This window comes from Elephantulus edwardii, unplaced genomic scaffold (genome assembly GCF_000299155.1).
Source record: "Elephantulus edwardii isolate Elephantulus edwardi_28Jun2011 unplaced genomic scaffold, EleEdw1.0 scaffold00028, whole genome shotgun sequence".
Taxonomy (NCBI): Eukaryota; Metazoa; Chordata; class Mammalia; order Macroscelidea; family Macroscelididae; genus Elephantulus; species Elephantulus edwardii.
Window position 1 is genome coordinate 13,209,330 of NW_006399778.1, and position 27,497 is coordinate 13,236,826.

Genomic DNA, 27,497 nt, shown 5'->3' on the forward strand with positions numbered 1-27,497 from the left:
AAGCCTTTGCATAGTCGATGAACCACAGATAGACATTCCTCTGATATTCTCTGCTTTCTGCCAAGATCCATCTAACATTAGCTGTAATATCCTTAGTACCACAACCTCTTCTAAATCCAGCCTGCACATCTGGCAGTTCTCTGTTGGCATATTGTACCAACTGTTTTTGGATAATTTTCAGCAGAATCTTGCTTGCATGTGATATTAATGATATTGTTTGATAATTTCCGCACTCTGTTGGGTCACCTTTCTTTGGAATGGGAAAAAATATCAATCTTTTCCAGTCCGTTGGCCAGCTGGCTGTCCTCCAGATTTCTTGGCATAACTTAGTGAGCATATCCAAGGCAGCATCTGTTTGTTGAAATATGTCAATTGGTATACCGTCAACTCCTGGAGCCTTGTTTTTGCCAGTTCTTTCAGAGCAACTTGAACTTCCTCCTTCATCACCACAGGCTCTTGCTTATATGTTATTTCATGAAATTCTTCTGTGCCAACCCATTCCTTCTGATACAGTGACTCTGTGTACTCCTTCCATCTTCTTTTAATGCTTCTTGGATCATTTAACATTCTACCCTAAGTATTGTTAAGTATTGCCACCCATGGCTTGAATTTGTTTTTCAACTCCTTCAGTTTAAGAAATGCTGAGCGAGTTTGGCCCTTTTGATTTCCTGACTCTAGCTCTCTGTACATTTCATTATAGTATCTTACTTTATCGTCCCGGGATGCCTTTTGACATTTTCTCTTCAGCTCTTTGATTTCTTGATTTCTTCCTTTAGCTTTGGTTTCTTGGCACTCTAATGCAATATTCAGAGTCTCATCTGACATCCACCTTGGTCTTTTCTTCTTCTTCAGCCTTTGTAATGATCTTTTGCATTCTTCATGGACAATTTTCTTGATATCCTCCCAGAGCTCGTTTGGCCTACGCTCATTGGTGCTCCAGGCCTCAAACCTGTTCCTGGGATGGTTTTGAAATTCGAGTGGGACAGACTTAAGGTCAAATTTTGGTCCCCATGGATTTAATTTTCCTCAACTTCAGCTTGAACTTGCATATGAGTCGTTGGTAGTCTGTCCCACAATCAGCACCTGGCCTGGTTTTCACAGCTGATACTGAGCTTCTCCAGCAAGTCTTTCCACAATTTTTTTAAAAATAACTGCTCTTTTTATTATGTTATAGTTATTTTATCTTTACTTTTTATATACCCAGTCACTTTGATTGCTCTGTGAATTTAGCAAGCAGCTTCCTAACAATCTGAGTAAAGCCAGAAAGAGTGAAGACTACCTGAGGGGACATGGAGATGCTAGCTCCACAGGTAACAGGACTTTCCCTTTCAACCTGACTGATTCTGACTGAGTGTTGCACGCTCTCCTTTGAGGAGCTGAGTGCACAAGTTCAAGCTTAATTGCCTGTCAGAGCATCAAATCTTCTTGCCTTTGGCTCACTAGAAAGGTCGGGCTAGAGGTTATAAACCTGGAACCATGAGAATGTCAGTCAGGCTTGGGAATCATCTTGCTGAAGCCTGCTTAATTGTACAGAGATACATTCTGGCAGCCGGGATGACTTTGAAAACTCAGATTGGAGATAATTATCTCTTCAACTTTGATGAGCACCTGGATCCTTGGAAGCCAGTTAATCAGGTGACAAGCCCCAAGATAGATTTTTGTCTGGGTGGTTTTTGCATTGAATCATTTCACAGCTGCTAGAGGAGGATTTGTGGGACTTGCTGTGGTACCTGTCTCGCAGGCTCAGAGTGACCCCAGAGAATAGCTGCTCATCTCTAAAATAAAAAACCATTCTTCCAGGGAAGGGTGGGAGCTCACGCTTGTTGAGCACCTCTTGTGTGCTGGGTACAAACCGGGGTACCATCCACATCTTCCTCCCAGTCATTATTACACCTGGAAACAGGTATTACACCTGGAAACAGATATTACACCTGGAAACAAGTATTACACCTGAAAACAGATATTATACCTGGAAACAGGTATTGTTATTTTCATTATTACAAATGGAAACCCCATGCCAGGAATGTTAAGTGGGTTGTCCAAAGGCTCACAGCTGGTAATTAGCAAACCTGAGGTTCTGATCCAGCTGCAGCAGACTCAAAACCACTTCTTGCAGCCTCTGCTTTTATCCATCTTCTTATGACAAACCCTGGTGGCTCCATAACTAAGTGGTTAGCTGCCAACCAAAGGTTCTGTGTTCAAGCTATTTGGGCAAAAGATCTGGTGATTTGTTTCCACAAAATTTTATATTACAAAATCCTTTGGGGGCAGTTCTGTTTGTCTCAGTGGTCACCATGAGTCAGAATCAACTTACCAGTTGTTGTTGTTGTTGTTGTATGCCATCGAGTTGCCTACGACTCATAACAACCCTATGTACAATAGCTCTGAAGTCTCATTGACTCTGACACATGTACTTCCATTACTCCAGTTACTGTGTCAATCCATCTCATCCAGGGTCTTCCTCTCCTGTGCTATCCCACCACCCTTCCAAGCATGATACCCTTCTCCAAAGATTGGTCTCTCCTGGCTCAAAGTATGTGAGACAGAGCTTCAAAATCCTTGCCTCCAGAGAGAAACTTGATTTCACCCTCTCTAAGACAGATCTGTTTGTTCTCTTGGCAGGCCATAGTGTGTTCAGTACTCTTCTTCAGCACCACACCTCAAAGGCATCAGTTTTTCTGTCATCCTTAGTCATTGTCCAGCTTTCTGATGCATAGCAAGTAATTGTGAAGACCATGACCTGGATCAAGCACACTTTAGTCTCTAGACTGATATTGTTGCTCCCTAGTGCTCTGGAGAGGTCACTTACAGCAGATTTTCCCAGTGAAATTTACCTTTTGATTTCCTGAATACTCATATCAAGAATGTTGATTATGGAGCCAAGCAAACTGAAATTGTTCGCAAGCTCAATTTCTTCTCCATCTGTCATGGTGCTGCTAATTGGCCCAGTGGTTAGAATCCTTGTCTTCTTGATGTTGTGTTTCAATCCATATTCAAGACTACAGTCCTTGATTTTCTGCAGCAAGTGCTTCAGGTCTTTCTGAAGTTTCAACAAACAAGGTTATGTCATCCGCGTAATACAACTTGTTGAGTCTTCCTCCAATCCTGATACCACATTCCTTCTTATAAAGCTCAGATTCTCAAATTAACTGTTCCACACATAGATTGAAAAGGTATGAGAAAGAACACATACCTGACACACTCCTTTCCTGATTTTGAGCCATTAGGTGTTTCCTTCCTCTGTCCTGAGGACTGCTTCCTGGTCCAAGTATAGGTTTTCCATGAGCATAGTCAAGTATTCTGGGATTCCCGTTCTCCTCAAGGTTAACTACAAATTGTTGTGATTCACACATTTAAATGCCTTTGCATAGTCAATGTAGCATAGATAAACTCTCGACTGATGCTCTGCTTTCTGCCACGGTCCATCTGACATTGGCGATAATGTTTCTAGTGCCACAGCCTCTTCTAAACCCAGATTGTATTTGTGGTAGTTCTCAGTCAATGTATTGCTCTAGTAATTTTTTAATATAATCTTCAGCAGGATTTTGCATGCGTGTGATAATGATATTTTTCTGTAATTTTCACACTTGTCAGGTCACCTTTTTTTTGGAATGGGAATAACTATGGATCTCTTCCAGTCAGTTGGCCAGCTAGTTGTCCTCCAGATTTCTTGGCATAACCTGGTGAGCACATCCAAAACAGCTTCTGTTTGTTGAGATATGTCAATTAGTGTTCTATCAATTCCTGGGGCCTTGAATTTTTTGCCAATACCTCAGAGCAGCTTGAATTTCCTCCTTCATTTCCAAACAATATTGAATTATTTCAATATATAAAATTTTGTTTTTCAGCTCATCTGTGGATAGAATTTTCTAGTCATCAGATGATAGTTGTTTCTACTTTTTGGAAACTATAAATAATGCTGCTATGAGGACTGTGTACAAGTTTTGATAAGAAGGTATTTGCCATTTCTCTTGGATAGCTAGGGATGAAATTATTAGGGCCCACATGATAATTACATGCTTCACCAATTTATGAGCTGCCGTACTGTTTTCCATGGTGATTGTATGATTTTACATTCTCACCAGCAGTATATGAGCAGGTATCATTAATGACAATTATTCCTGGCATTTGAAACCATAAAGGACACAGAATACAAATTGTGTGTGAGAAAGAGTGGTTGGATGTGTTTGGAAGTAAAATAGCATCAAAAGAAACTTGAGTGCCAAAGAGTTTACTTAGCAGCTCTTGAGTGACAGCAGGACCCCTCTCTTCCTCCTAATAAAATGTTTTGGCCCAAATTCCTTGGCATTTACACAAAATAATTTTTTTTTGTCTTAGCCCATTTGTTTTACAGTGCATTCTACTTCATTAAATTTTTTTTATTAATTTTAATGAAAGTTTACAGAGACTTTGGGTTTCCATTCATTCATTGTTGCACTTTCTCCCTGCCCACCCCTCCCCCCCCCCAGTTTGCTCTCCTCTTTGAAAAGTAAAGGAAAAATTCTTTCTTAGTTATACAATCCCTCCCCCCAGGGCCACTCCAGTATGCGGCCTTCATTCTGGACTCTTGTCTTGATTAATTTTTGAGAATATTGATGATTAATATGTTGGAAGAGATTTTTTAAAAAATCATCATAATAGAAAAAACTACTTTCAGTATATAAAGATACATGCACTATTTTCTTATTCAAACATAAAATCAAAGTGAAAATCATCTTGATGTTCAATATTTTAATACTTAAAATTGTGCTTACTACAATAAAAGGATCTGGGTTCATTGAGAAAAAAAAAATTTCCTCCTTCATGACCATTGCCTCTTGATCATTATATCGTTTCATTAAATTCTTCTGTCAGCCAGTTCTTTCTGGTACAGTGACTCTGTATACTCCTTCCATCTTCTTTTAATATTTCCTGGATCATTCACTATTCTGCCCATAGCATCCTTAAGTATTGTAACTCAAGTTTTAAATTTGGTCTTTAGTTCCTTTAGCTAAAGAAATGTCAAATGAGTTTCACTCTTTTGACATGACAAGCTTACAGCGCTATAGCCATTGTTGTTGTTGTTGTTGTTATGTGCCGTCGAGTCGCTTGTGATTCATAGCGACCTTGTGTACAACAGCCCTAAACCCTGCTCTATCCTCTGCCAGTTGCACTGCCTCTGACACACCCATCTCGATTACCCCAGTCACTGAATCAATTCACCTCATAGACGGTCTTCCCCTCTTACGCCGTCCCTCCACCCTCCCAAGCATGATGCCCCTCTCCAAGGACCTGTCCCTCCTTACAACATGTCCAGAGTATATCAGACGAAGCCCCAGAATCCTTGCCTCCAAGGAGCAGACTGATTTAACCCTCTCCAGGATGAATCTGTTTGCTTGCTTGGCAGTCCATGGTACCCTCAATACTCTTCTCTAGCACCACAGCTCAAAGGCATCAGTTCTCCTTCTATCCTTCCTAGTCATTGTCCAATTCTCTGATGCATAACAAGTGATTGCAAAGACCATGGCCTGTATCAGATGCACCTTAGTCTCTAGAGTGACACCATTGCTCTTCAGTACCCTGGAGAGGTCCCTAACAGCAGACTTTCCCATCACAATACGTTTTTTTATTTCCTGACTGCTGGTGCCAAGAGTGTTGACCTGGGAGCCAAGCAAACTAAAGTTGTAGCCTAGTTTAAAAATTAAAATGCCAGACTTAATGCATCTGAACAGCTTAAAATAGGCTGCCAAAGTTCGGAGGAGGAGGAGCATTTCCTTCCACATGGAAGGGAAATCTTCAAGGAGGAGGGTGTGGGCTTTGGAAGAGAACTAAGAACAGTAGCCTTGACCTTGGCAGTAAAGCAGATCTTGGGGCCTGGGAGCGAACAGTAACAAAGATTCCAAGATAGGACAGCAAATGGTCTAGGGTCCTGGAGCCAAAGTTTCCATTAGGAAATTGGGAGAAGTGAGGTTGGAAAGCTGAACAGGGTCCAGGACACAATGGCAGACAAAGACCTGGAATCAGGCTCTAACTTGAGACTTCCTACCACTACTTTTCACTTGTTACATACCATCAAGTTCACGTCAGCTCCTAGTCATTCCAACTAACAGAGCAGAACTGCCCATGGGATTTTCTAGGCTGTAATCTTTTTAGAATCGTTGGGCATAGTGCAGAGAGAGGGACAGGGGCATCGTGTTTGTAAAGATGGAAGGTCAGCAAAAGAAAGAAGAGCCTCACTGAGAAGGATTGACACAGAGACTGCAGCAGTGGACTCGAGTGTGTCAGAGACTGTGAGGATGGCCGGGATAGGATGGGGTTCAGGTCTGTCATTCACAGGGTCGCTGTGTGTCATGCTCGGCTCGGCAGCACCTAACAGCAGCAGTCTTCACAGGAGCCGATGACTCGCTCTTTCGCCCGTGGAGGGACCAGGCAGGTGTGAATCAAGAACTGATCAGTTAACAGTTGAGTACTTAACCGTTGCACCATCAGGACTCCTTAGTGCTTTAGATTAATTTATTTATCCACTAAGTCAGCAGATGTCCAAACCTGTGCAGGACTTAGAGGAACCAGACTGGCCATACTCCATTCCTACCTGCTGAGGGTCTCAGATGGGGAAAGACCTTCCTCCTGTGTGCAGTCCCCGCCCCAGCCTTCATCCATCCCTTATCTGCAGGTGGTCAGTCCTCCAGGCCTGAGTCCATCCTCTGCTTCCTCAGAGCTAAGGTCTCTAGTCCCCAGGTGGGACGAGTCTTGAACATCTGATAACTGGACCCCAGCAAGTGTTTGTGCAGCTGCCCCAAATGGAGCCAGTTGATTGAGCGGTTCCCTTGAGTCAACCCTTTACTTGCAGCTTCTTTAATTTTCACAGCTGCCCAGAGCAGCTGGTTTGTAAGAGGTGATTAGGCATTATATTTGTATGACAGCAGTTCAGAATAAGAGGTGCATCGCAAAGTGGTGTGGTTTAGGAAGGAAGGGAGGAAATTTTGCAACAATGAGTGAATTTTATTTTAAAGTGAACAGGGGGTGGGTAGGGAGGAAAATGTACAACCATGAATGAGTGAATGAAAAATCCAACTTTTCTGTAAACTTCTCTTAAAGTCACAGTTTAAGAAATGGGGAGGAATACACCACAGCTTCTCTTTCCATTCGTTCGTTGATGGGCACTTAGGTTGTTTTCAACTCCTTGCTATTGTGAACAAAGCCGCCATAAACGTGGGTGTGCATATATCTGCTTGGATGGCAGTTATGGTCTCTTTAGGGTATATTCCCAGTAGTGGAATTGCTGGGTCAAATGGTATCTCTATTTGCAACTTTTTGAGAAAGCGCCACACCACCTTCCACAGTGGTTGCACCATTTTACACTCCCACCAACAGTGAATAAGGGTTCCAGTTTTTCCACAACCTCGCCAGCACTTGTTGCTTGCTGTTGAAAAACAAAGAACTCATGAAATATTATTCAAAGTGGGTGACTCTGGAGGATATTATGCTGAGTGAAATATCTCAGTCACAAAAGGACAAATACTGCATAGTGCCACTGTTGTAGAATGGGACTGATCGCGGGGTTGGGGGAGACTTAGAAAGATGGGATAAATAATGTATACTGCATTGAAACAGATGAGAGAGAGAATTGTTTAAAAGGGATATGTGATTAGGTATTGTCATGACAGGAGTCCAGAATGAAGGCTGCATAGTGGAATGGACCTGGGGGGCAGGGATTGTATAACAATGAGAGAATTTTTCTTTTACTTTTCAAAGAGAAAAGTGTACTGGCGGAGAGGGGTGGCCCGGGATAAAAATGCAACAATGAATGAATGGAAATCCAAAGTGTCTTTACATTTTCATTAAAATGAATAATAATTATTATTAAAATTTTGGGGGGAAAATGGGGAGGAAAAAAGAGAAGAGGTTCCAAGATCTCGAGGGATCTGTCCACTTCACACAGCTTCTTGGTGATAGAGCCCACCTCTGCTGGACACCAGAGCTCTTACCACTGCCCTATAGAGACTCTTGATTTGTCCCTTCACCTTTACAGCTGAGGGAACACAACTCTCCTAGGCTGGCAGAGCAAGCTAATGGCAGGGCTAACCCTTAGCCCATCTCATCATTCCTCTTCAGGGACCCTGGGGAGATAGAGGAGTCTGGTGTATGACCAGCCACCCCCTAAAGGCACATCCTCTTTGGAAGTTTCTAAGGAGACCAGTTGGGACCGTTGGTATAGCTTTCAGCTGCTAACCAAAAAGTTTGTAGTTCCAACACCCCAGTGGTGCCACAGGAAAAGATGTGTAGATCGGCTTCTGTAAACCTAATGGGACAGTTCTCCTCCTATACATAGTCACCCTAAGTCAGAATCTACTCCATGCTACCTACCCACCACCACTGAGGATTTGTGGTCATCACAGCACCACCATGTGGTGGCTTTCAGAGGTGCATACTTCACAGAGGAGAAGGGCTAATGGCCAATTCCTGAGTCCCAGGGTTCCTCAATGCTGAGCACAGGTTAGACATTCTAGGGAGAGTATGTGGACAGCCTTCGATTCAGGGCTTGTGCAGAAGCGGGCGGCTACCCCTACTGCCTGAAAAAGGTCCCTGCCACCATTGACAGCCTTTTTCTTTTCATTTTATGTAATAAGCACAAAAAATAAAAAGGAGGAGCCCTGGTGGTGCACTGGATCTCAGCTGCTAATAAAAACACTGGTTGTTCTAATCCACCCAGCACCTCCTCAGGAGAAAGATCTGGCAATCTCTTTCCATAAAGATTGTTGTTGTTTGGTGCCTTCAGTCGGTTTTGACACTTAACCATCGATGTGACTGAGTAGAACACGTCTGTAGGAGTTCCTAGGCCAGTAAAGATCCCAGCCTGAAAAACCTTGTGGAGCACTTCTCCTCTGTAATGTGGAATCTCTGTAAATTGGACATTGGCTTAATGGCACTGAACAAGTTGGAGACCCCTGGCACAGTGAGCACTCGGTGAATTGTCAATGGAGTGTTCACTGTGTAAGGTGTTTCTTTACATCATCTCATGTAGCTCCTCCCCAACAATTTGGGGAACCCTTGGACTATATTCCATACGGGGAGTTGGAAACTGAGAGAGGGATGCACCGGCAGCTCACAGCTAGCCTCCCCGGGCTGGGATTAGACTCATCTCCTGCTTTCAGAGCTGAAGCCCTGCCCATCCAAGCAAGACTGGATTCCTGGAAGAAGCTGCCAGCAGTTTGTCATTGTTGATATTAATCAGGAGAAAATGGTCTGACAAAGGATTCCTTAGGACACCTGGAGAGAACAGACAACCAGGGCAATAAGCACGAAGTCTCCTCTGGGACTTTATAACCAAAAAACTCACTTGGTTTTAGGGTCCAAATGTATGCTGCTTGCAGAAATTAAAGGGGGGGGGGACAAAGGAATTCAAGTAAAGGAATTAAAAGGAGAAAAATAAAAACAACAAGGAAGCTGATTACTTAACAAAGAAAGCTCAGCTAGACCAGTATCGCAAAACAACAATAAAACCCAGAAGAGAAAGAAAATGTATTGTCAATAGAGAGAGTTCTACCTTGCTAAACTCTCGTTCAGAGTTGAAGACAAAATGAAGGTATTTTCAAACAAAAAAATGTCTGAGCCAAGTTTACCCTTAACAGACCTTTGCCAAAATAGCTACTTACGAATCAGCTTCAGAAAGCAGTGGAAAGAAGCTTAAGTGCAATAGAGAAAGTACCCAGCACCGTGCATGGCATGCAGAAGGACGCTGGGTAACAGTAGCTGCCACACCACACTGGACCAGAGACTCCAAATTCCGCAGCTGGGATCTTCAACAGAGGCCCCGGTCTTGCAACGCACTTCAACACCCACCCACCATGGTCTTGCCTAAAGGATTCTGGCATGATTCTTCTTTCCAGTTCTAAGGATCCTACCTTGCTTGGTGCTCCCCAAACCACATTTTTAGGAACTATTTCATAAAATTCTATATAAAATGGAACAGTCTAGAGAGGATTATACTGAATGAAATAACTCGAGTCATAAAGAGAAATACTGCTTAAGACCACTGTGGTAAAAACAGAAAGATAACAGAGCAAGACATGTACAAATGTTCAAAAGGGGAAGTAGAAAGGGGGAAGGAGTCAGAAAAAAAGGGAAGGAGAGAAATCGCTGGGATAGCAGAGGTTAGTGGGCAGTTGGGAGGTGAAGGCATGGGGAAGACTTAGTAGGCACTTGGAAAGACAGGGCATTAATAACCATAGATCAATAGTGACTAATTATGTGGAATACAATGTATTTGAGTAATTGTATAAAACAATGCACATGCATGGAACACAATGTGTATGAGTTATTGTATGCAAACCAATAAAAATATTAGAAGGGAAAGCACATTTTTACAAACTGGCCATTAGGATAGCTAGATCTCTCAGCACTCTGTCATCACTTCTGCGCATTCTCCCCACTAGGTGAGAATCTGAAGGGACATTAATCTGGCACCAATAATATCAGAGATTTTTAACATCTCACTAGTTATAACTGTGCTCCTGCAAAACCTATACCTAGACCCAGAAGTTGTGGCCTGAACAGAGCAAGGGAGCACTGCATGGTTTAAAATCAAGAAAGTGTGCATCAGAGCTGTATCCTTTCTCCATACCTATTCAGTCTGTATGCTGAGCAAATAATTCAAGAAGGTAGACTTTATGATAAGGTATGTGGCATCAGAACTGGAGAAAGAATCATCAGCCGCCTGCTTTAAATAGATGTCACAACCTTGCTTGCTGAAAGCGATGAGGACTTAAAACCCTTATTTGCTGCAGAAGATCAAAGATTCAATATAATCTTCAATATAGATTACATCTCAACATCAAGAAAACACATGAACCAATAGACAATATCATGATAGGTGGAGAAAGATTGAAATTGTCAACAACTTCATCTTACTTTAATCCACAATCAAGACCCTTCAAGAAATAAAGACATCTTGCATTGAGCAAATCTTCTGTCAAAGACCTCTTCCAAATGCTGAAGAGTAATGTTGTCAGTTTAAAGACATCATGTCTTTTAAGTTACTTGCTGTGCATCTGAAAGTTGGACGGTGAATAAAGACGACAGAAGATCATTGCCTTTGAGTTGTGGTGTTGGAGAAATGTGCTGAATATCCCATGGACTCCAAAAGAACAAACCGTTAGCTCTTGGGAAAGGTGCAGCCAGGGTGCCTCTTGCAGGCAAGGATAGTGAGCGTTCGTCTCACATATTTAGGCCATGTTGTTCAGAGAGGCCAGTCATTGGAGAAAGACATCCTGCTTGGAAAGGTGGAGGATGAGCCTAAGAGAGGAAGGCCCTCAACAAGATGAATTGACACAGTGACTAGAACAATTATATATCAGAGATGGCGAGGTTCACACAGAATAGAGCCGGTTCAGATCCATTGTTCATAGGGTTGCTATGAGTTGTACTCAACTCGATAGCATGTAACAACAACATTATAAACAAAACATTTACTTGCACAGGTTATCATTTTCAGTTTGTCTGACTCACTAGGCACTTGAGCCATCAGTACTACAAAGCTTGTCAGATAAAGGTTACTAAATGAGTTCAAAGAAATAGCCCACATTATCTGCCCTTCCCTGTATCCACACCCTCCACAATATGACCATGCATTTCCTCCCATGAAGAGATAAGATCTGTTTCCCCAGCCCAGGAATTTGGGCTTCCTTTGTGTCTTGCCCTGACCTTAGAAGGTGGAGAAATGGCTCTGTGCCAGCTTCAATCCTAGGTCTCAGGAGGCCTTTCATGTGGATTCCACTCTCAGAGCCTCATCTTTGCCTTAACAAGTCCAAGTTCACCTGCTGAGGATAAGCGGTGGTGTGGAGCAAAGCTGCGTCATCGCAGCCCCCAGCCGGCTGAGACACACGAGTAAGCAAAGCTGGCTTCAGGCCTCCTCTCTAATCATAGCAGAACTGCCCACAGCCAACTTGCAGACTCCCAAGAGAGACTAATTGGTTGTCATTTAAGTCACTGAGTTGTGGGATGGTTTGTTACACAGCAATAGACGATAAAACATGTAGGATATTTTGTTTACTGATGCATTTGAATGATACTTTTGTCAAAGAATATTGACCATGGTCTGTCAGAAGAACGAACAAATCTGTCTTAGAGAAACTACAACCAGAATACCCTGTGAAGTGAGGATAGTAGGACTTGGTCTCACTCTGGACCCTTTATCTGGAGGGATCAATCCCTAGAGACGGGCCCCGTGCTTTAGTAGAGAGTGAGGGGAGAAAACAAAAAGACCCTCAGTTGGATGAATTGATACATACAGTGGCTAAAAAAATGGACCCAAACATACCTACAGCTGGGAACATGGCAGAGGACCAACAACGTTTTCTTTTCCTGTATTTAATAGTTGCTATGAGCTGAAACCCCACTGAAGGCACCTAAGAGCATTTAGCTTTCTGGGTGTATATGAATTAAAGTGCTTGTTCTGTGCAGATCCACAGCCTGCAGCTTACCACCAGCTGTATTGCTAAATGAGGTTGGCTCACTCAGTTAAACTAAACTTTCTGACGGGAAAATTGAGTTCACGTGTCAAAGTGTGTGCTGTGGCTGTCACAGAAATAGACTGTGTCGTGTTTCACATAGGTCTGCATGCTTTTTCTTAGAAATATCTGTTCTTCCACCTCTATGTGCCAAGGATTACCAAAGCAAAAGGTCCATCCCCTTGGCCTGGTCCCGCTTCAGGACTTCGTCCTTCCGGCTGATTCAGCCTGCCAGCATGTCTGCTACCAGAGTCAGCCAGATTGGAAATGTTCCGCTTTACAAGTGTGTGTTTGCAGTGCATAATTTTGGAAGATACTGTGGTTGTCAAGAGGATGTATTTTAGGGCGTTTTTTTTTCTCCTACTTTTCTTTCCAAATGATCACAAAAGAAGGAGCAGGGAAGTGGGAAAGAAAATGAAGAAATCATTAACTTCCTTCTCATTTCTCTGAGGCGAGGCTTCCCCATCATAAGATGGAAGTGGTCATGGTTTTACCCCTTGGCTTGCTGTGAGGAGCAGATGAAATATGTCTAAAGCAACCCAGCAGTTAGCATCTTCAAGTCACCTCTCAGACTTGGGACAGCTCCCTACACACTAAAACAAAAAACATCGCTCAGACCTACACCATTGCCATGATCATTTGCAAATTATATTATTGTTATCTTATGGATTTCCCTTGGCTGGTTTTTTTACATTTGATTGCCAGGCCTTTCTTCCTAGTCCTTCTCAGCCTGGTAACTCCACTGAAACCTGTTCAGCATCTCAGTCACACATATCCCCACTTCCAAACAGGTGGGAGCTGTACATGGAACACCTTGACTGGGGATCAAACCCAGGACTCCAGGGTAGAAGGCAGGGATTCTACCACGAAGCTGCCTGTGCCCTCACACAGTCCAAGGCCTGTCCCAGTGTAAGCAGAAATTATAACAGTGATAAAGAGAGGAGGAAGCAAAGGATCAAGAGTTAGAATCACAAAATCTTGGTGTAGGGGAAAAAATAGCAAAAAGAAAAAATTAAACCTTGGCAGCAAGATAGCTCCCTCCAGTTTCATCTCCAGCCCCTCTGATGAGGCCAGCATCACTGCCGGTGCTAAAGACAAAGCCAAGGCAGAGTTTGTCAGTGCGCTCACACAGGTCCACCCAACCATCCTGACCCTCCAGTCCCTGATCGCCCGCTGGGCTCTAAATGAACTCTAGGCTGTCACTTAGTACCAGCGAAAAATGCAGAAGAGACTGCGATCATCAGACTCTCATCTCCGTAACAGCAGGAGTTTGATCCATTGGGTTTGATTTCCCTGGTACAGACCCTGCTTGAGCTCCAAGCGATTCCAGTGCTGGGTTTTCCGGGCCCTCGGATGCTTGCAGCAGCCTGAGCACTTTGCACGGTCAGAGAAAAGGAAATTAAAGGGTCGGGGTGCTCCTGGGCAGAGACAGTTAAGAAGGACTCATTTGGAAGGCGTGTCCTTCATTCCCAAAAGAGCTCCTCTCACTGCCTAGGTGGGCACTTTCTTTTCTTTTCTTCTTTGGTAAATATATATGTGTGCCATCACTTGTGTGTGCTTCTGGTTGCAACAGAAAATTTGCTGCTTTCTTGGTTAACATAAAGCAAAAAGAAATAGAGGATGAGGCAGTAAAGAAGAAAGAGAAAGAATGAAAGACACTGCTGTAATGAAAGCATGTGGAAGAAACTTCATGCAGTTTGCCTTTTTTCTTTCTGTTACTTTCACAATGTCTGTTTGTTGACTAGTCAACAGTTCTTAGCAACTCCGGCCTAAGTAACTGTCATTTGCACAAACAATGCCATTGAGTCATTCATTCAACCAATATTTATTTAATACCTTTTTGTTGTTGTTTGTAATTCTTTTATTTCATAAAATTTTTATTTTATGCTGGTTTGCTTACAACGTTCATATACATTGTTTTTCACACCAGATCTTTCCCCTTTTCCTTACGTACCCCTCCCTCCACCCATCAAATTGTGCAACCCTATGATTACACCTCCCAACCCCATCTTCACCCTTCTGCTCCCTTCCCCACCTTGGATCCTCATACTTGTTCTACAAGAACAGTTTAAAAGCGACATATGATTGGTTATTGTGACTATGACGGAAGATCAAAGTGAGAGTTGCATAGTGGAGTGTACTCAGGGGCGAGGCGGGGGTTGTATACCAATGAAGGAATTTTTCTTTTACTATTCAGAGAGAAGAGCAAACTGGGGAGGGGGAGCAGGGAGAAAAATGCAACAATAAATGAATGGAAATCCAAAATTTCTGTAAATGTTCATTAAAATTAATTTTTAAAAAATAACAGTATTTGTCCTTATAGGACTGACTGTGTTCACTCAGCATAATGCTCTCCAGTCCCTCCCACGTTAGGTCATGATTTACAAAATCATTGCTCCTGTGAGCTGCATACTATTCAATTGCGTGAATGTACCATAATTTCTCAATCCATTCCATTGTGGTTGGACATTTGGGCTGTTTCTATATTCTTGCTATGGTGAATAACGCTGCTATGAACATTGTAGGTGGGTACTTTGAGGTGATGAACCTGATGTGAGATTCCCTCCAGTTCTGAAATTATCTTCTTCCTTCTCGCTTCCTTTTGCAGCTTGCGCTCACTCTCGCGCATGCACGCTCCTACGTGTGTACATGTCCTTGTAATGGATTTTTATGTCTAGATGCACTGTCTGTGATTTCCTCTGAGGTGTGTGTTCTAGGCCCACAGTCACGCATGGGATAACTTTCTCTTTCGTTTTCTGTCTTATCACCCCTGCACATGCAACCCCCTGCCAGGAGGGAGAAAACTCTTTCCTTTCTTGTTTCTCAAACTTGAGCTCCTTTAGCCCTTGCAGCCCAGGGGAATCGCATTACTGACGACATGACAGGCATGTGGAAGTGTGTGATACTGCCTTTCCGTCTGTGGGGTGCGATTGCTGCGTGACTTCCGTGCCAGCTATTTGGAAATACCTCTGAAGCTCAGTAGGGGACTGCCTTGCTCTAGGTAGGAAAGCCGCTCCCTCTGGGCTGTGATACCAGAGCACCCTGGGTTGACCCTGCTTTAAGAAAGTTCTCAGAACAAAGCCAAAACGCACCGCCATTCAGTGGATGACAACTCAGCTGCTCTGTTGTTGGACAGAGTGGAACTGCCCAGAATGTTTCCAGAGCTGTAATTTTTTTTAAATTGTGATTTGAGTGAACATTTTCGATTTTCCATTCATATACATTTTGTTTTATAACATCAATTACAGTACCCACAATTTGACTGCACCCTTTCCACATCCTCCCTTTATAAGGCTGTAAATTCTTCCAGAAGCCGACTCCCATGGCTTTTTTTTTCCTACACAGCAATTGGTTAGCAGCAGAATGCTTTCACTAGTGGGCCACCAAGGCTCCTTTAAAAGGCTATAATATGAGAAAAGAAAAATGGCCAGGGTCATGCTGAGGGTGGTGTCAGCCTGGGTTCTCCAAAGGAACAAAACCAATGAATGACACATACTTAGATTTGTTTCCGGAAAGTGATTCGCACAATTGTGGCAGCTGGCAAGTCCCAAAGCCATGGTTAGAAGATAAGTGGAAGGCTTCTGCCAGCTCTCATGATTGCAGGCGCTGGCAGATCCACAGCCGGCAGATCTGACCTCTTCAGGTTTGCATATAAGAACCAGAGCCAGGCTTCGAGGCAGTCAAGAAAAGAGGACCAGCTTTGCCAAAACATCCGTTTATATACTGGATGCAAACCAAACTCCTAAGGAAGCACTCTTTCCAGTTGATTGACTACTCACATCAGATCACAGAACGCACAGTGATTACATAGCTCCACATAGCTCCTTAGTTGCTGAGTCGTCACCTGGCCACGTTAACCCCCAGCATTATCCCTCACAGGTGCTTAGTCCCATTGGTAGGGAGACCCTCACTGTCTCAACACCTTCTCCACAAAGATCCTTTAAAGAGTTGGTATTTGGTACGTGTTTTTAAAATGTTTAATATCACAGAAACCAAATTTGTGCACAATTTTCAAGATAAAAGCTATGGTGGAATATGGAGTTTGTTATTATGAAGAAGCTGTCCATTCTCAGCTCTTGATATTTTTACAAAGTCTATCTCTTGACTGCAGACTTTCCCAGTACAATAGGGTCCTGATCTCCTGACTGCTAGTACCAGTATATTGACTGTGGATCAAGTCACTGATAGTTTCAATCTTTTCTTCATCTGTCATGATGTTGCCAATCAGTCCAGTGGCAAGAATTTTTGTTTTCTTGATGTTGAAATGCAATCTGTATTGAAGGCTGCAGTCTTTGCTCTTCTGTAGCAAGTACTTTAAGACCTCCTCCATTTCAGCAAGCAAGGTTGTGTCATCTGCATAATGCAGGTTATTAGTGAGTCTTCCTCCAATCCTCATTCCACATTCCTCTTCATAGAACTAGCTTCTTCATAATAACGAACTTCATATTCCACCGTAGCTTTAATCTTGAAAATTATGCACAAATTTGTCAGTCCAGCTCGTTGAGGGCTGCCTTCTCTTTTGCTGACCTACTTTTCCAAAGACCCACACATAATAGTAGTCACACTGTTGTTGCCTACTGATTGTACATGGAAGTATGTAATGAGCAAAAGCTACTCTGCATCCAGGAATATTTTTAATATAAATTTATGTTCTGTGAGTCACAACAGCATCTGCAATACAGTCTTAAAATACTAACACCTACATGTGGGAAACACAGGAGATGTGTAATTGGCCAACTGAACCTAAACATACCAATCATCTTGATCCCGGTCCAGGCAGTGTTTTGTTCTGTTACATAGATGATCACGATGAATTGGAGCTGGCTCGTTGGCAGCTAACAACAGTTAGTCAACAGGATTTGGCACAGGTATAATTTCGTAGGTCCCTCACTGTCATCCTCGATCTGTACTCGTAGACTCAGCAGCCTAGATTCCAACAAGAATCAGCTTAAAGAGATGGAGAGCCAGAGCCTTCTAATGATCTAAGAGTGGCCCAAGACAGTTTATAAATACCCATGATGGTAGATATTTCTTGAGAAGCTTACCATGGGCCTTCAGATCCCGCTGTCTAAGGCTGGATGAGGGACTGAGGTAGAGTTAGCTGTAGAAAGGACCACTTATTATCCTTGCCTGTTGCAGGCTGCAGGTATTCACAGTACCGTCCGTCCTTAGAACAGCACCCATGGAAACAAGCAATCCAAGAGCAGACAGCAGCGCGGAAATATTCTTTTATTCCATCCAGCAGTTAGCACTCTGCATCTGCTTTTATCCCACTCTCCAAGATCTCCGAGCTTCTGGGAAGAAAATGCGCCAGAAGGGGGAACAAATCTGAGGAAAGGAAAGATAAACTGCTCCCACTTATTCTCAACCTGAAAGCTTTGCTCTGCTGGGTCTCAGAGCTTTTTTCATTAATTCCACATATATTTAGAGCACCTCCTCTGTGCCAGGCACTGCTCGAGGCCACAATGGACAGGTTTATATACACAGAAGCAATCTCAGGGCTCACAGAAACGAGAGGAAGAGAGGAGTGAAAATCAATAAACAGAAGGTAAGCTGGGTCCAGGGAAAGGTGATATAAAGTGAGAGTTCAATTAATTACATTAATCAGTTGTAGCTCGTGTTAAAACACAAAATGTCTGTGTGTGATTAAAAGAAAATACAGTATAATTTGTAAACTTACACACAAATAAGATTCTTTTTTATAATATTTTTTTTAAGTTGAAACAGTCCAGCTCCCATGGAGCCCATATTCTAGTGAGAGAAAGAGAATAAACTCTTTAAAAAGCATTGCTGTTGTGACAAGAAGCTGCACTGCAATCCTAGAGGTATACGGTTTGAATCCACCAGATGCTCTGCTGGAGAAGGAGGGGCAATCTCCTCCTGTACCAGTCAGATCCGATTTGATGGTACACACACACATAATAAAATTTTCTAAGAAGTATTGTTGTTGTTGAATGCCTTCGAAGCATTGCACAGGAAGAGAGCACCCATCTTTCTCTCTTGAAGCTACTGGTAGATTCAAACCATCAGAGAAGGTTTATCTTTAAATTAGCAGCACAACTCCCTACAGACTGAGCCGTCAGTAAGTGATCAACGCTTTGACGGGACAGCGCGAGAGTGGGGTTAGAACACCTGACAGGAGCGAGAGGACTGCCTTTTCAATAGGGACGGCACCTAGAGGTGACAGATAAGCAGAGAGGTAAAGAGGATGGGGAGAGGCATGTGGGGATTGAGGAAGGGGCATTCAGGAAGCGGGAACAGCGAGGGAAAAGCCTGGAATATTGCCTTTTATTCTGTATTCTTCCCAATATTGTTCTCTCCCTTGGTCATGTTACGATGACCCCCTCATTATATATTACCCCTCCCTTCACTTTGGGGGAGCTCTAGTGATCTTGTAGATAAGAGTTGTGCAGACAAAGGTGGGTTTGAATCTACCAGCCGCTCGAGGGAGAGAGCTGAGCGGTCTCCTCTCGTGCTCTGTACAGCCCCTGACAACTCTCTGGAGGGCCCACCAAGCTGGTTCCCACTTAGCAGCACCTAACAGCTCCCTTCACGCAAGTAAATACTCCAACGTCTCCTTTCTAGTTAGTGATTTCCCCTCCCATCCCTGAGAAACATCAAAGAATGTTACTTTCTGTGTGTAAACCTTTCTCTGAGGTTTTATGATCATGATGTCATATATTATTTGTCCTTTTGTGATTGATTTCTTTCACTCAGCATGAAGCCCCCCAGGTTCGTTAATGTTATGACATGTCTCCTGAAATCTTTGTTACCCTTTAGCATTATGTAATAAGTCGTCCATTGTGTATGTGATCCGAGGTTGGCTCTGCATTCATCCTTTAATGAGCATTTAAGTTGCTGTCCTTTTGCTGTGGTGAATAACGCTGCAATGAAATGGGGGTGTAAAGCATTTTTTTTAAATTACTAAAGACTTGGAACTTCCTTTGTGCTAAGGCTCTAACAAGATGAAGGGCTTCTAGATTTCACAGTAAAAATGGGATATTAATCACCTATAGAAGATTGTTAGGAGCTGAGGAATGTAAGTGTAAAAGCTGTACATGCCTGTGACTCTTGAACTTGAAGATGATTTGAATGTTCATTGGGACCTTGTCCTCTTTTACATGAAAAGTCTGTGTGTTTTTAAAACTACCTGATGGTTAAGACTGTGTGTCACCTTGGCTGGGCTGTGGTTCCCAGTAATTTGGCTGTTCTGTGATCGTATAGCGTGGCAGGGTGAAGTGCCTTGGAAGTGTCTACCATATGCCTGCCTGTCCCAACGTTGTCCCCTGGAAACCCATAGCTTGGATTCTAGATTTCACATATTCACAGATGGAGAGGATATTTTTTTTTCCTCAGAAGATTTTGGCCTTTGAGTTTATTTTGCTTTGTATATCCTCAATTAAAAAAACAACAACAAAATAAAACTGTTTGAAAATTTTATTACAACTAAGAAAACTCCTTTTTTGACGCACCAGGGGGAAAAAAAGAGTTTTTTTAGAAGGGTGGAGGGTCGGTGAAGAGGAAGACTCTCAACCAGGTGGATTGACTCAGTGACTGCTGCAATGGGCTCTTCTGTGTCAGGAAGTATGAGGACGGCACAGGACAGAACAGGGTTCAGGTCTTTTGTTCATAGGGTCGCTATGAGTCATATTCAACTCAATGGCACCTAGCAACAAAAAGAAACCTCTTTAATGCCTGGGGTCATGCTATCAATCAGAATCCACCCAAGAGAAAAGGTCTTTCCCTCCAGTACTGATTTCCAGGATCATAGCAAACAACTGCAGAGATTGTGAAGATGGTACAAGGTCAGGCAGAGTTCTTTCTGTTGTACACAGACAGGGTCACTGTGACTCCAGGGCACCAGTGGTTGATTGCTCAGAGCAACCGTTTCAGGAATGCTGTTATCACCACTGCTGGCCACAAGGGGCCACTCCAGACATCAGCACCTTTGATAAAAAGCAGTTCGATCCCTGTTACTGAGCACTGATGAAATTGTTGTTAGAGAAAGGACTCTGACTCACAGGCTCACCAGCTTCTAGGGAGAACTGTGCAACAGCGGAGTTACACTCCATCCACAACTCTCTGGTCTCTGGGAGCAATGATGACAGGAATTCTCTTCTCTTGAAAGACTGTCCTGCCTCAGCACCCCGCCCCCATCCCACCCCTTGTATACTCACTGTGCCTCAGCTCCTACTGTGGGCATCCTAGGGAGGACTCCAGAGACACGGAGGCCAGGCAGCTCCCACGTAGCCTGGGCTGTGCTTCAGCTTGGAGTACCATGGACTCTGTGATCTTAAGCTAGCCCCATATCCCAGCCTCGGTTTCCTCATCTATCCAGGGAAGGGGGAGGAATAAAATCCAGTTGATCTCTGAGGGCCATTTTGACAGCTGTCTTATCACCAACATGAAAACCTACAATGTCCCTGAAACAGGGGTGGGGTCAGGTGCCCTTGGTTATTCAGCATCAGCTACCAGCTTATGACATTTTCAGTCTCGTGACCTGGTTATTAGCTCTCCGGGAAGCTGAAGGAGTGAAGCCAGGGTGTGTGCCATGGAGTCTAATCATGGCATCATGCGAGAGGAACTCATCACAGTATGACGTTGATGTCCTCACACGCCTCTTAGCCCAGAACTCCTTATTCAGATTCAGACTTACAGGCCCAGACTAATGAGTTAGAAGCAGAGCTGCTGTGGAGAAAGGAAGCCACCTATCCTACATTACCCAAAAACTGAGGGACAAGCTGGGGGGAGCTGGCCCCGCTGGCACATTCCTCAGAATGGCACTGAGCCTGTGGCTTCCTGAGACGTGAGGGACTCAGAATTGTACCAGAGGGCTCATTAGGAGGAACAGGGTACAGGCCAGGGAGGGAACGCACTCTCTCCTACCATATTCACCAGGCCGAGTCCTCCCCGACACCATGACTTAGTCCTGGTTCCCCAGAGGCTATTATCATTCTTCTCTTTTGGCCTCAGAGGAGGTAAATGATTTTGTGAAGTCACACAGCTCAGAACTTAAGTAGGCAGAGATATGAACCCACAACTTTGTGATTCCAAAACCCATAACTCTTCTGGGGAATAGTAGTGTATTGACTCATTCAGTCAGACTTTCTTGAGCACCAGATATGTGTCAGGCACTGTTCTAGACCCTGCCATACAGCTGTGGGGACGCAGCTAGAGCAGGGCCTCACTGAACCCAAATTTTAGAGAAGGTGGCAGATGATAAATAAATGGCACGAGAGGAAGAAAACTAAAGCAGGGTAAGGGGGCAAGGATGATGGGCTGAGGCCAGAGCAGTGCTTGTTGGCCCTAGCGTGGTCCTTCTCCCAGTGCGGTCTGCCCACTCGTCCATTAGCGGTCATCAGTCTTCAACAAGATAGAATTAAGTGTTTCTCTCCCTTCATTACAGACTTTCTGTGAGCAGCACTCGCCCACACTGTGGGCCACACTTTGAACGTTGTTGTTGTAGTTCTGTGTCATCAAGTCAGCACCAACTCATAGCTGATCCTCCAGCAGGTGTTCAGAGGCAGTACGTGGCACCAGAAAAGACGACCCATACTTCTCCCAGCACACTTTGAATAGCTCCAGCCGAACACATTTCCAATCAGTAGGTCATGTAACTAGAAACCTGTTTTGAGTAGGAGAGCCATGGCTGGCCCCTCCCTGCACTAAGACCGTCTGGCTCCATCTCACCTGCTCTTCACCAGGCTGTGCGTACCCCAGGGCGCCTGCTGCCGGGGAAGGCTGGAGGGTCTACTGCTTAGTGTGTTCGGTGCCCCGGGGGCCGTAAGTCTCCTCAAGCGAGATGTCCCATCCGAGTCCTTGGGTGGTCGTGAGCTTCATGGGTGGTGGAAGGACACGTGAGTTCAAACTCAAGGAGTGTCACTTCCTGATCATGTGTTTTTTTTAAATGTCTTTTTTTTTGTCCTCATTTCTCAAATGGGATGATGATGCTTTGAAGAAATAGATCAATTACATGGAGCCTGGAACTCAGGAAGTAGAAGCCCCAAATACTGTGTATGTGTGCATAGTATGCATGTGATTCTCTGTGTATCTCTCACTGTGCTTTCTTGTGTGCATGTATCCATATGTGCTTGTGTGTACATGTATGTATATGTGCTTTTGTATGTGTGCATGTGTATGTGTGCAAGTCTGTGCGTTGTGTTTGCACATATATGTGTTTGTGTGTGGCACATTCTCCTCCTCCACTGCTGTTAGAAAGTTCCTCCCACGGTGGCCAGGGACACTAACGTCCTTTTCCTGGGCTCTCTCACCAGATTGCCAAGGGATCATCGAGGACGTCGTCCTCCTCGGTGCTCCAGTGGAAGGCGAAGGCAAGCACTGGGAGCCTTTCCGGAAGGTGGTGTCCGGGAGGATCATCAATGGCTACAGCAGGTCGGTCCAAACCACAGGCCAGTAAGGAGGTGACAGCACATACTGAGCATCCAGTGTCCCTGGGCCCTGTGCTGGGGACCTGGGTTGAGGCCAAGCCCCTGAGCTGGAGGGCCCTAGCAATGTGGGATTCTGGCCCAGGAACTAAGCTCAGGTGGTCCTAACCTGTGAGGGGTCCGTTCCCGGAGGTATTGAGAGGAGGAGGACCCTGAAAAGGCCGCATTGAGTCAGGCCCGGGACCACCTGGATGGCCAGGGATGACTCGGCATGGTTAGAGCTGAGGAGCAGGGGGCGGCTGGGTGGACCCGGTCTGAGATCAGAGCTCAGGCCCTAATTGGAGGCCTTTTGAATGCTGGCCAAGGAACTGGCCTAACAGTTACTGAGCAGTGGAGAGTGAGGAGTGGGCAAAAGGCAAACTAAACTGTCAGAGCAAAGCCAGACGTGGGTACAGGGGGCAGGCCAGGAGGTGGCAGAGGTCGGGAGCCGGCAGCCAGGGCCTGGACGTGAGATTGGGAGCTCTGATGGCTTAGTGGCAAGAAGGTGAACTGCAGTCCCAGAGGTATGAGGTTCAAATCCACCAGATACTCTGTTGAAGAAGGAGGGGTAATCTCCTCTTGTACCAGTCAGATCCGATTTGATGGTACACACACACAAAAATAATAAAATAAAATAAAAACATTTAAATGTAAAAAAAGAAAGAGAGAGAGAGTGAGATTGAGGGCTTTTAACCCAGGAGGCGGCCCAGGCTTTGGTGAGGAGAGATGATGAAGCCACCACTGAGCTTCATGGCAGTTGGCCTGAGGAGACACCGTTCCTTCACCCCAAGGTAAAGACAGAGTGTCAGTGGTCCTGAAGAGCACGCGATTGAGAATCAATAGACCTGGGTCCTGATGCTCAACCCAGTTTCTTCATCAGTGAAAGGGGTCTAATCACGCCTGGCCCAGTGCTGTGATAATGATTATACAGAGTTGCACTTACTGACAGATACATTGCTATATTATTATTCTCACTCACTTGGGAAGTTCACTCGACACACTTTTCATATGCCAGTCCCATGGTTGGGGCCACACAGGGAACACGATACAGGCCCAACCCTCAGGGAACCAAGTCAATGGAGAGCATAGGCAACTCCAGTCAGGTACAATGTGTGCCTGTGGTGCCAGACCCCAAAGCCTTCTGAAAACCAAAGGGATTTTCCTGAATATGGCACAAACTAATATATTGGCAAAACTTGCCCTGAACCCACAAGAAAGAAAAAAGGAGAAAAAAATGAAAGGACAAAACATTTGATGTCAGACAATCCTGGGTTCAAAGCTTTGTGCTGCCATTTGCCAAGGGCGTGGGTGGCACAGATTGTGCTTGACTGCTAACCTACAGGTTGGCAGTTTGAACCTACCAAGCATTACCTAGGAAGAAGGGCTGACAATCTGCTTCTGTGAAAATGACAGCCTAGAAAACCTGATGGGTCCTCTAAACCTCTCTAACCCGTGGGGTTGCTGTCAGTCAGAACTGAGTCATCACCATGAATTGATTGTTTTGTTTTGCCATTTATTACCTGACTTTGGCAAAATAATTTTCCCAAGTAAGTGGCATAGCACTGGTCTGTTGATTTGCTGTGATGCTAAGCACTGTGACGCTGATGTGTCAAATGCAATAATGGTTACCCACGGTGGACAGTATTTTGTGGAGCTCCCTGATTAAAACAAGCTTGGAAGCAGGAGTGACATCCACTTCTGAAGTAGCATGCCTCAGAAGCTCTATGAACTTGGAGAAACGATGAACATTATACAAGTGTTCAGGTCTTTTCATTCATAGGATCGCTATGAGTTATCTATGACTCAGCGACACTTAACAACAACGTCAGTGTTCCCATCTATGAAATGGAAATAATAACCCCTCCTCAACAGGGATGCTGGGAGGGTCCTATAAGGTTATATAGGAAAAGAGTGGCATCCCATAGGCGCCCAATAAATGGCTGTGATTGTTGTTGTCAGGTCCCGTTGAAGCGGAACTGACCCATAGCGGATCCTCTAGCAATTTTCAGAGGCTGTAAATGGCACGAGAGGAGATTGCCCATCTTTCTCCCACAGAGCAGCAAGGGGATTCCAACTCCCTGCCTTTGGATTGACAGTACGGCTCCTCTCCGCTAGGCTACCGGAACTCCTTCAGTAAATGGGAGCAGTGTAAAATTACTATTAGGAGACATAGTCACAGCGCATGTGTTTTGTTTTATTAATACTTTCATAAATAGCAAATTGAAAGGATTAAAATTGCATGTGTGCAGCATGAAAGCAGCTACATTTTATTAAATTCATCTGTTCTGCCGAGAACCTGAGGCTAATAAGCTTGGTGTTCCGTTCTCTTGTTAGATCCAGGGCCATCTCTAAAGAGAGCACAGGGGGCGGTGACTGAGGAGGAGGGAAGAGGGGCTCGCAGCCAAGAACGCATCACCGTGCTTCCTCAGTTGAATTGTGCGCTATGCAGGAATGTATGTTCGTGGCCCCCAAGGGCCTTTTAGTTACCCATGAGCCTACTTCAAGGGAGGAGGGAGCAGCCAGAGCATATTCAGGCCAACACCATCAACAATGTATATTTACAGATTTATTATTTCATTAATAAAGCTCTTTGCAAATCCACTTGCTGACCAGAGCTTTCCGGGATCCTTGAAGGTGGGTGGAGGGACAGTGCAGGAGGGGAAGGCCCTCTATGAGGTAGACTGATTCAGTGACTGGGGTAATCGGGATGGGAGTGTCAGAGACCTTGCGATTGGCACAGGACAGAGCAGAATTTAGGGCTGTTATACATAGGGTCGCTAGGAGTCACAAGCGACTCGATGGCACATAACAACAACAACATTGTGTCAGAGGAAGACTTCTCTTCCAAAGGAAGATTTATCCAAAGAAAGATGGCATAACCTTGCTTGCTGAAATGAGGATTGCAGAAGATCAAAGAATACAGCCTTTAATATGAATTACATCTCAACATCAAGAGGACAAAAATCCTCACCACTGGACTGATTGGTAACATCATGACAGGTGGGGAAAAGATTAAAATTGTCAACAGCTTCATATTACTTGGACCCACAACCAATAACCTTGGTACTCACAGTCAAGATATCAGGAGACATGTTGCATTGGTCTGCTGTCAGAGACCTCTCCAAATTACTGAGGAGCAGTTTGTGTCTGTTTGAAGACCAAGATGCTCCAGATTCAGGCCCTAGCCTTTTCAGTCACTTGCCGTGCCTCTGAGAACTGGACAGTGAATAAGATGACAGTAGAAGAATCTATGCCTTTGAGTTGCAGTGTTGAAGAAGAATGCTGAAAAATCCCATGGACTGCCAAAAGAACAAACAGTGAATGGAAAAGACATCTAGAAGAAAGTTTGGCCAGAGTACAATCAAGAGGCAAGGATGACAAAGCTTCGTCCCACATACTTTGGAAACGTTGCTAGGAGAGGCTGTTCCTTGGAGAGTGACATCATGCTTGGAAAGGTGGAAGGTCAGCAAAAGAGAGGAAGACCCTCAAGCAGGTGGATCAACACAGTGTCTGCAGCAATGGGCTCAAGTGTATCAGAGATTGTGAGGATGGTACAAGACAGGACAGGGTTCAGATCTGTTGTTTATAGGTTGCTATGAGTTGTACTCTGCTCAACAACACCTGTCCCAGTGAGAAAACAAGCTCAGAAAGGTTACTCTCCCAGGGTTACACAGCAGAGCCAGGACATGAGATCAGGTGGGCGTCACTCCATGCTTGGAGGGTTTCATTCTGAGCTCCCTGGGGTACCTCTTATAGTCCAGGAACAAGAGGCCACCACAGGCAAGTCGCTGTCCCAGGTCTTGTGCATGAGGGGCTCGATGGTATGAAGGGGAGCACACTACCACAACAGCCCTTATCAAAGTTGGTCACACGTCTTCCTCAGAGCTGCTGGGTGGGTTCAAACAACCAACCTTCTATCTAATAGCTGAGTGCTTACCCAATGTGCCAGGAGGGTTCCCTGAAATCAACTAAGGGGTTAAAATACAGCTGCTGTTCAGTAGATCTGTCAGGCGAAGGGAGCCTTCATGGTATGGTGGTTAAGCACTCAACTCCCATGGGAAAGGTTAGCAATTGGAACACACCGTCACTCCACGGGAGAAAGATGTGGCAATCTGCGTCTGTAAAGATCTCCAGTCTTGGAAACCTGGGGGCAGTCCTGCTGTGTCCTGAGGAGTTACTATTAGTCTCAATTGACTTGATAGCAAACCATTTGACCTTTTTTCTTTAGCAGGCAAGCTTATATGACAAGCTCAGAGTGTACCTGGAGAGCAAAGCTCTGGACCGTTGAGTGTGTGGGATAGCAGTCGTTCACCACAGTGGCTGTTTGTTTACACTTAAACTTTAAGTAATATAGAGAATTCAGTTCCTTGGATACACTAGCCACTTGCAGGGCCTCCTGTGTTGAACACTGGGGTGGGGGAGGACAGCAGAGCTACATTTTTATGGGAGCTATTACTTCCTGAGCAGGCTTTCTGCCACCACCCAGAGAAGGCACTCACTACAGGGCCTTTGATATTTTTTTTTTTTTGGTGTTGTTTTCTGTTCTTTTTGACTCCTTTGTGAGAATCAATCTCCCTCTCCCTCT

At 44.5% G+C, this 27,497-nt stretch overlaps 1 protein-coding gene across 1 annotated transcript in view; it reads left to right on the forward strand.

Moving 5' to 3' along the window:
• TMCO4 (transmembrane and coiled-coil domains 4) overlaps positions 1 to 27,497 on the forward strand; it is a 146,474-nt gene that overhangs the window by 102,681 nt on the left and 16,296 nt on the right. The window contains exon 12 of the mRNA XM_006883582.1: positions 22,763 to 22,880. Coding sequence (XP_006883644.1) covers positions 22,763 to 22,880 — 118 coding nt within the window. The remainder of the gene's footprint in view (positions 1 to 22,762; positions 22,881 to 27,497) is intronic.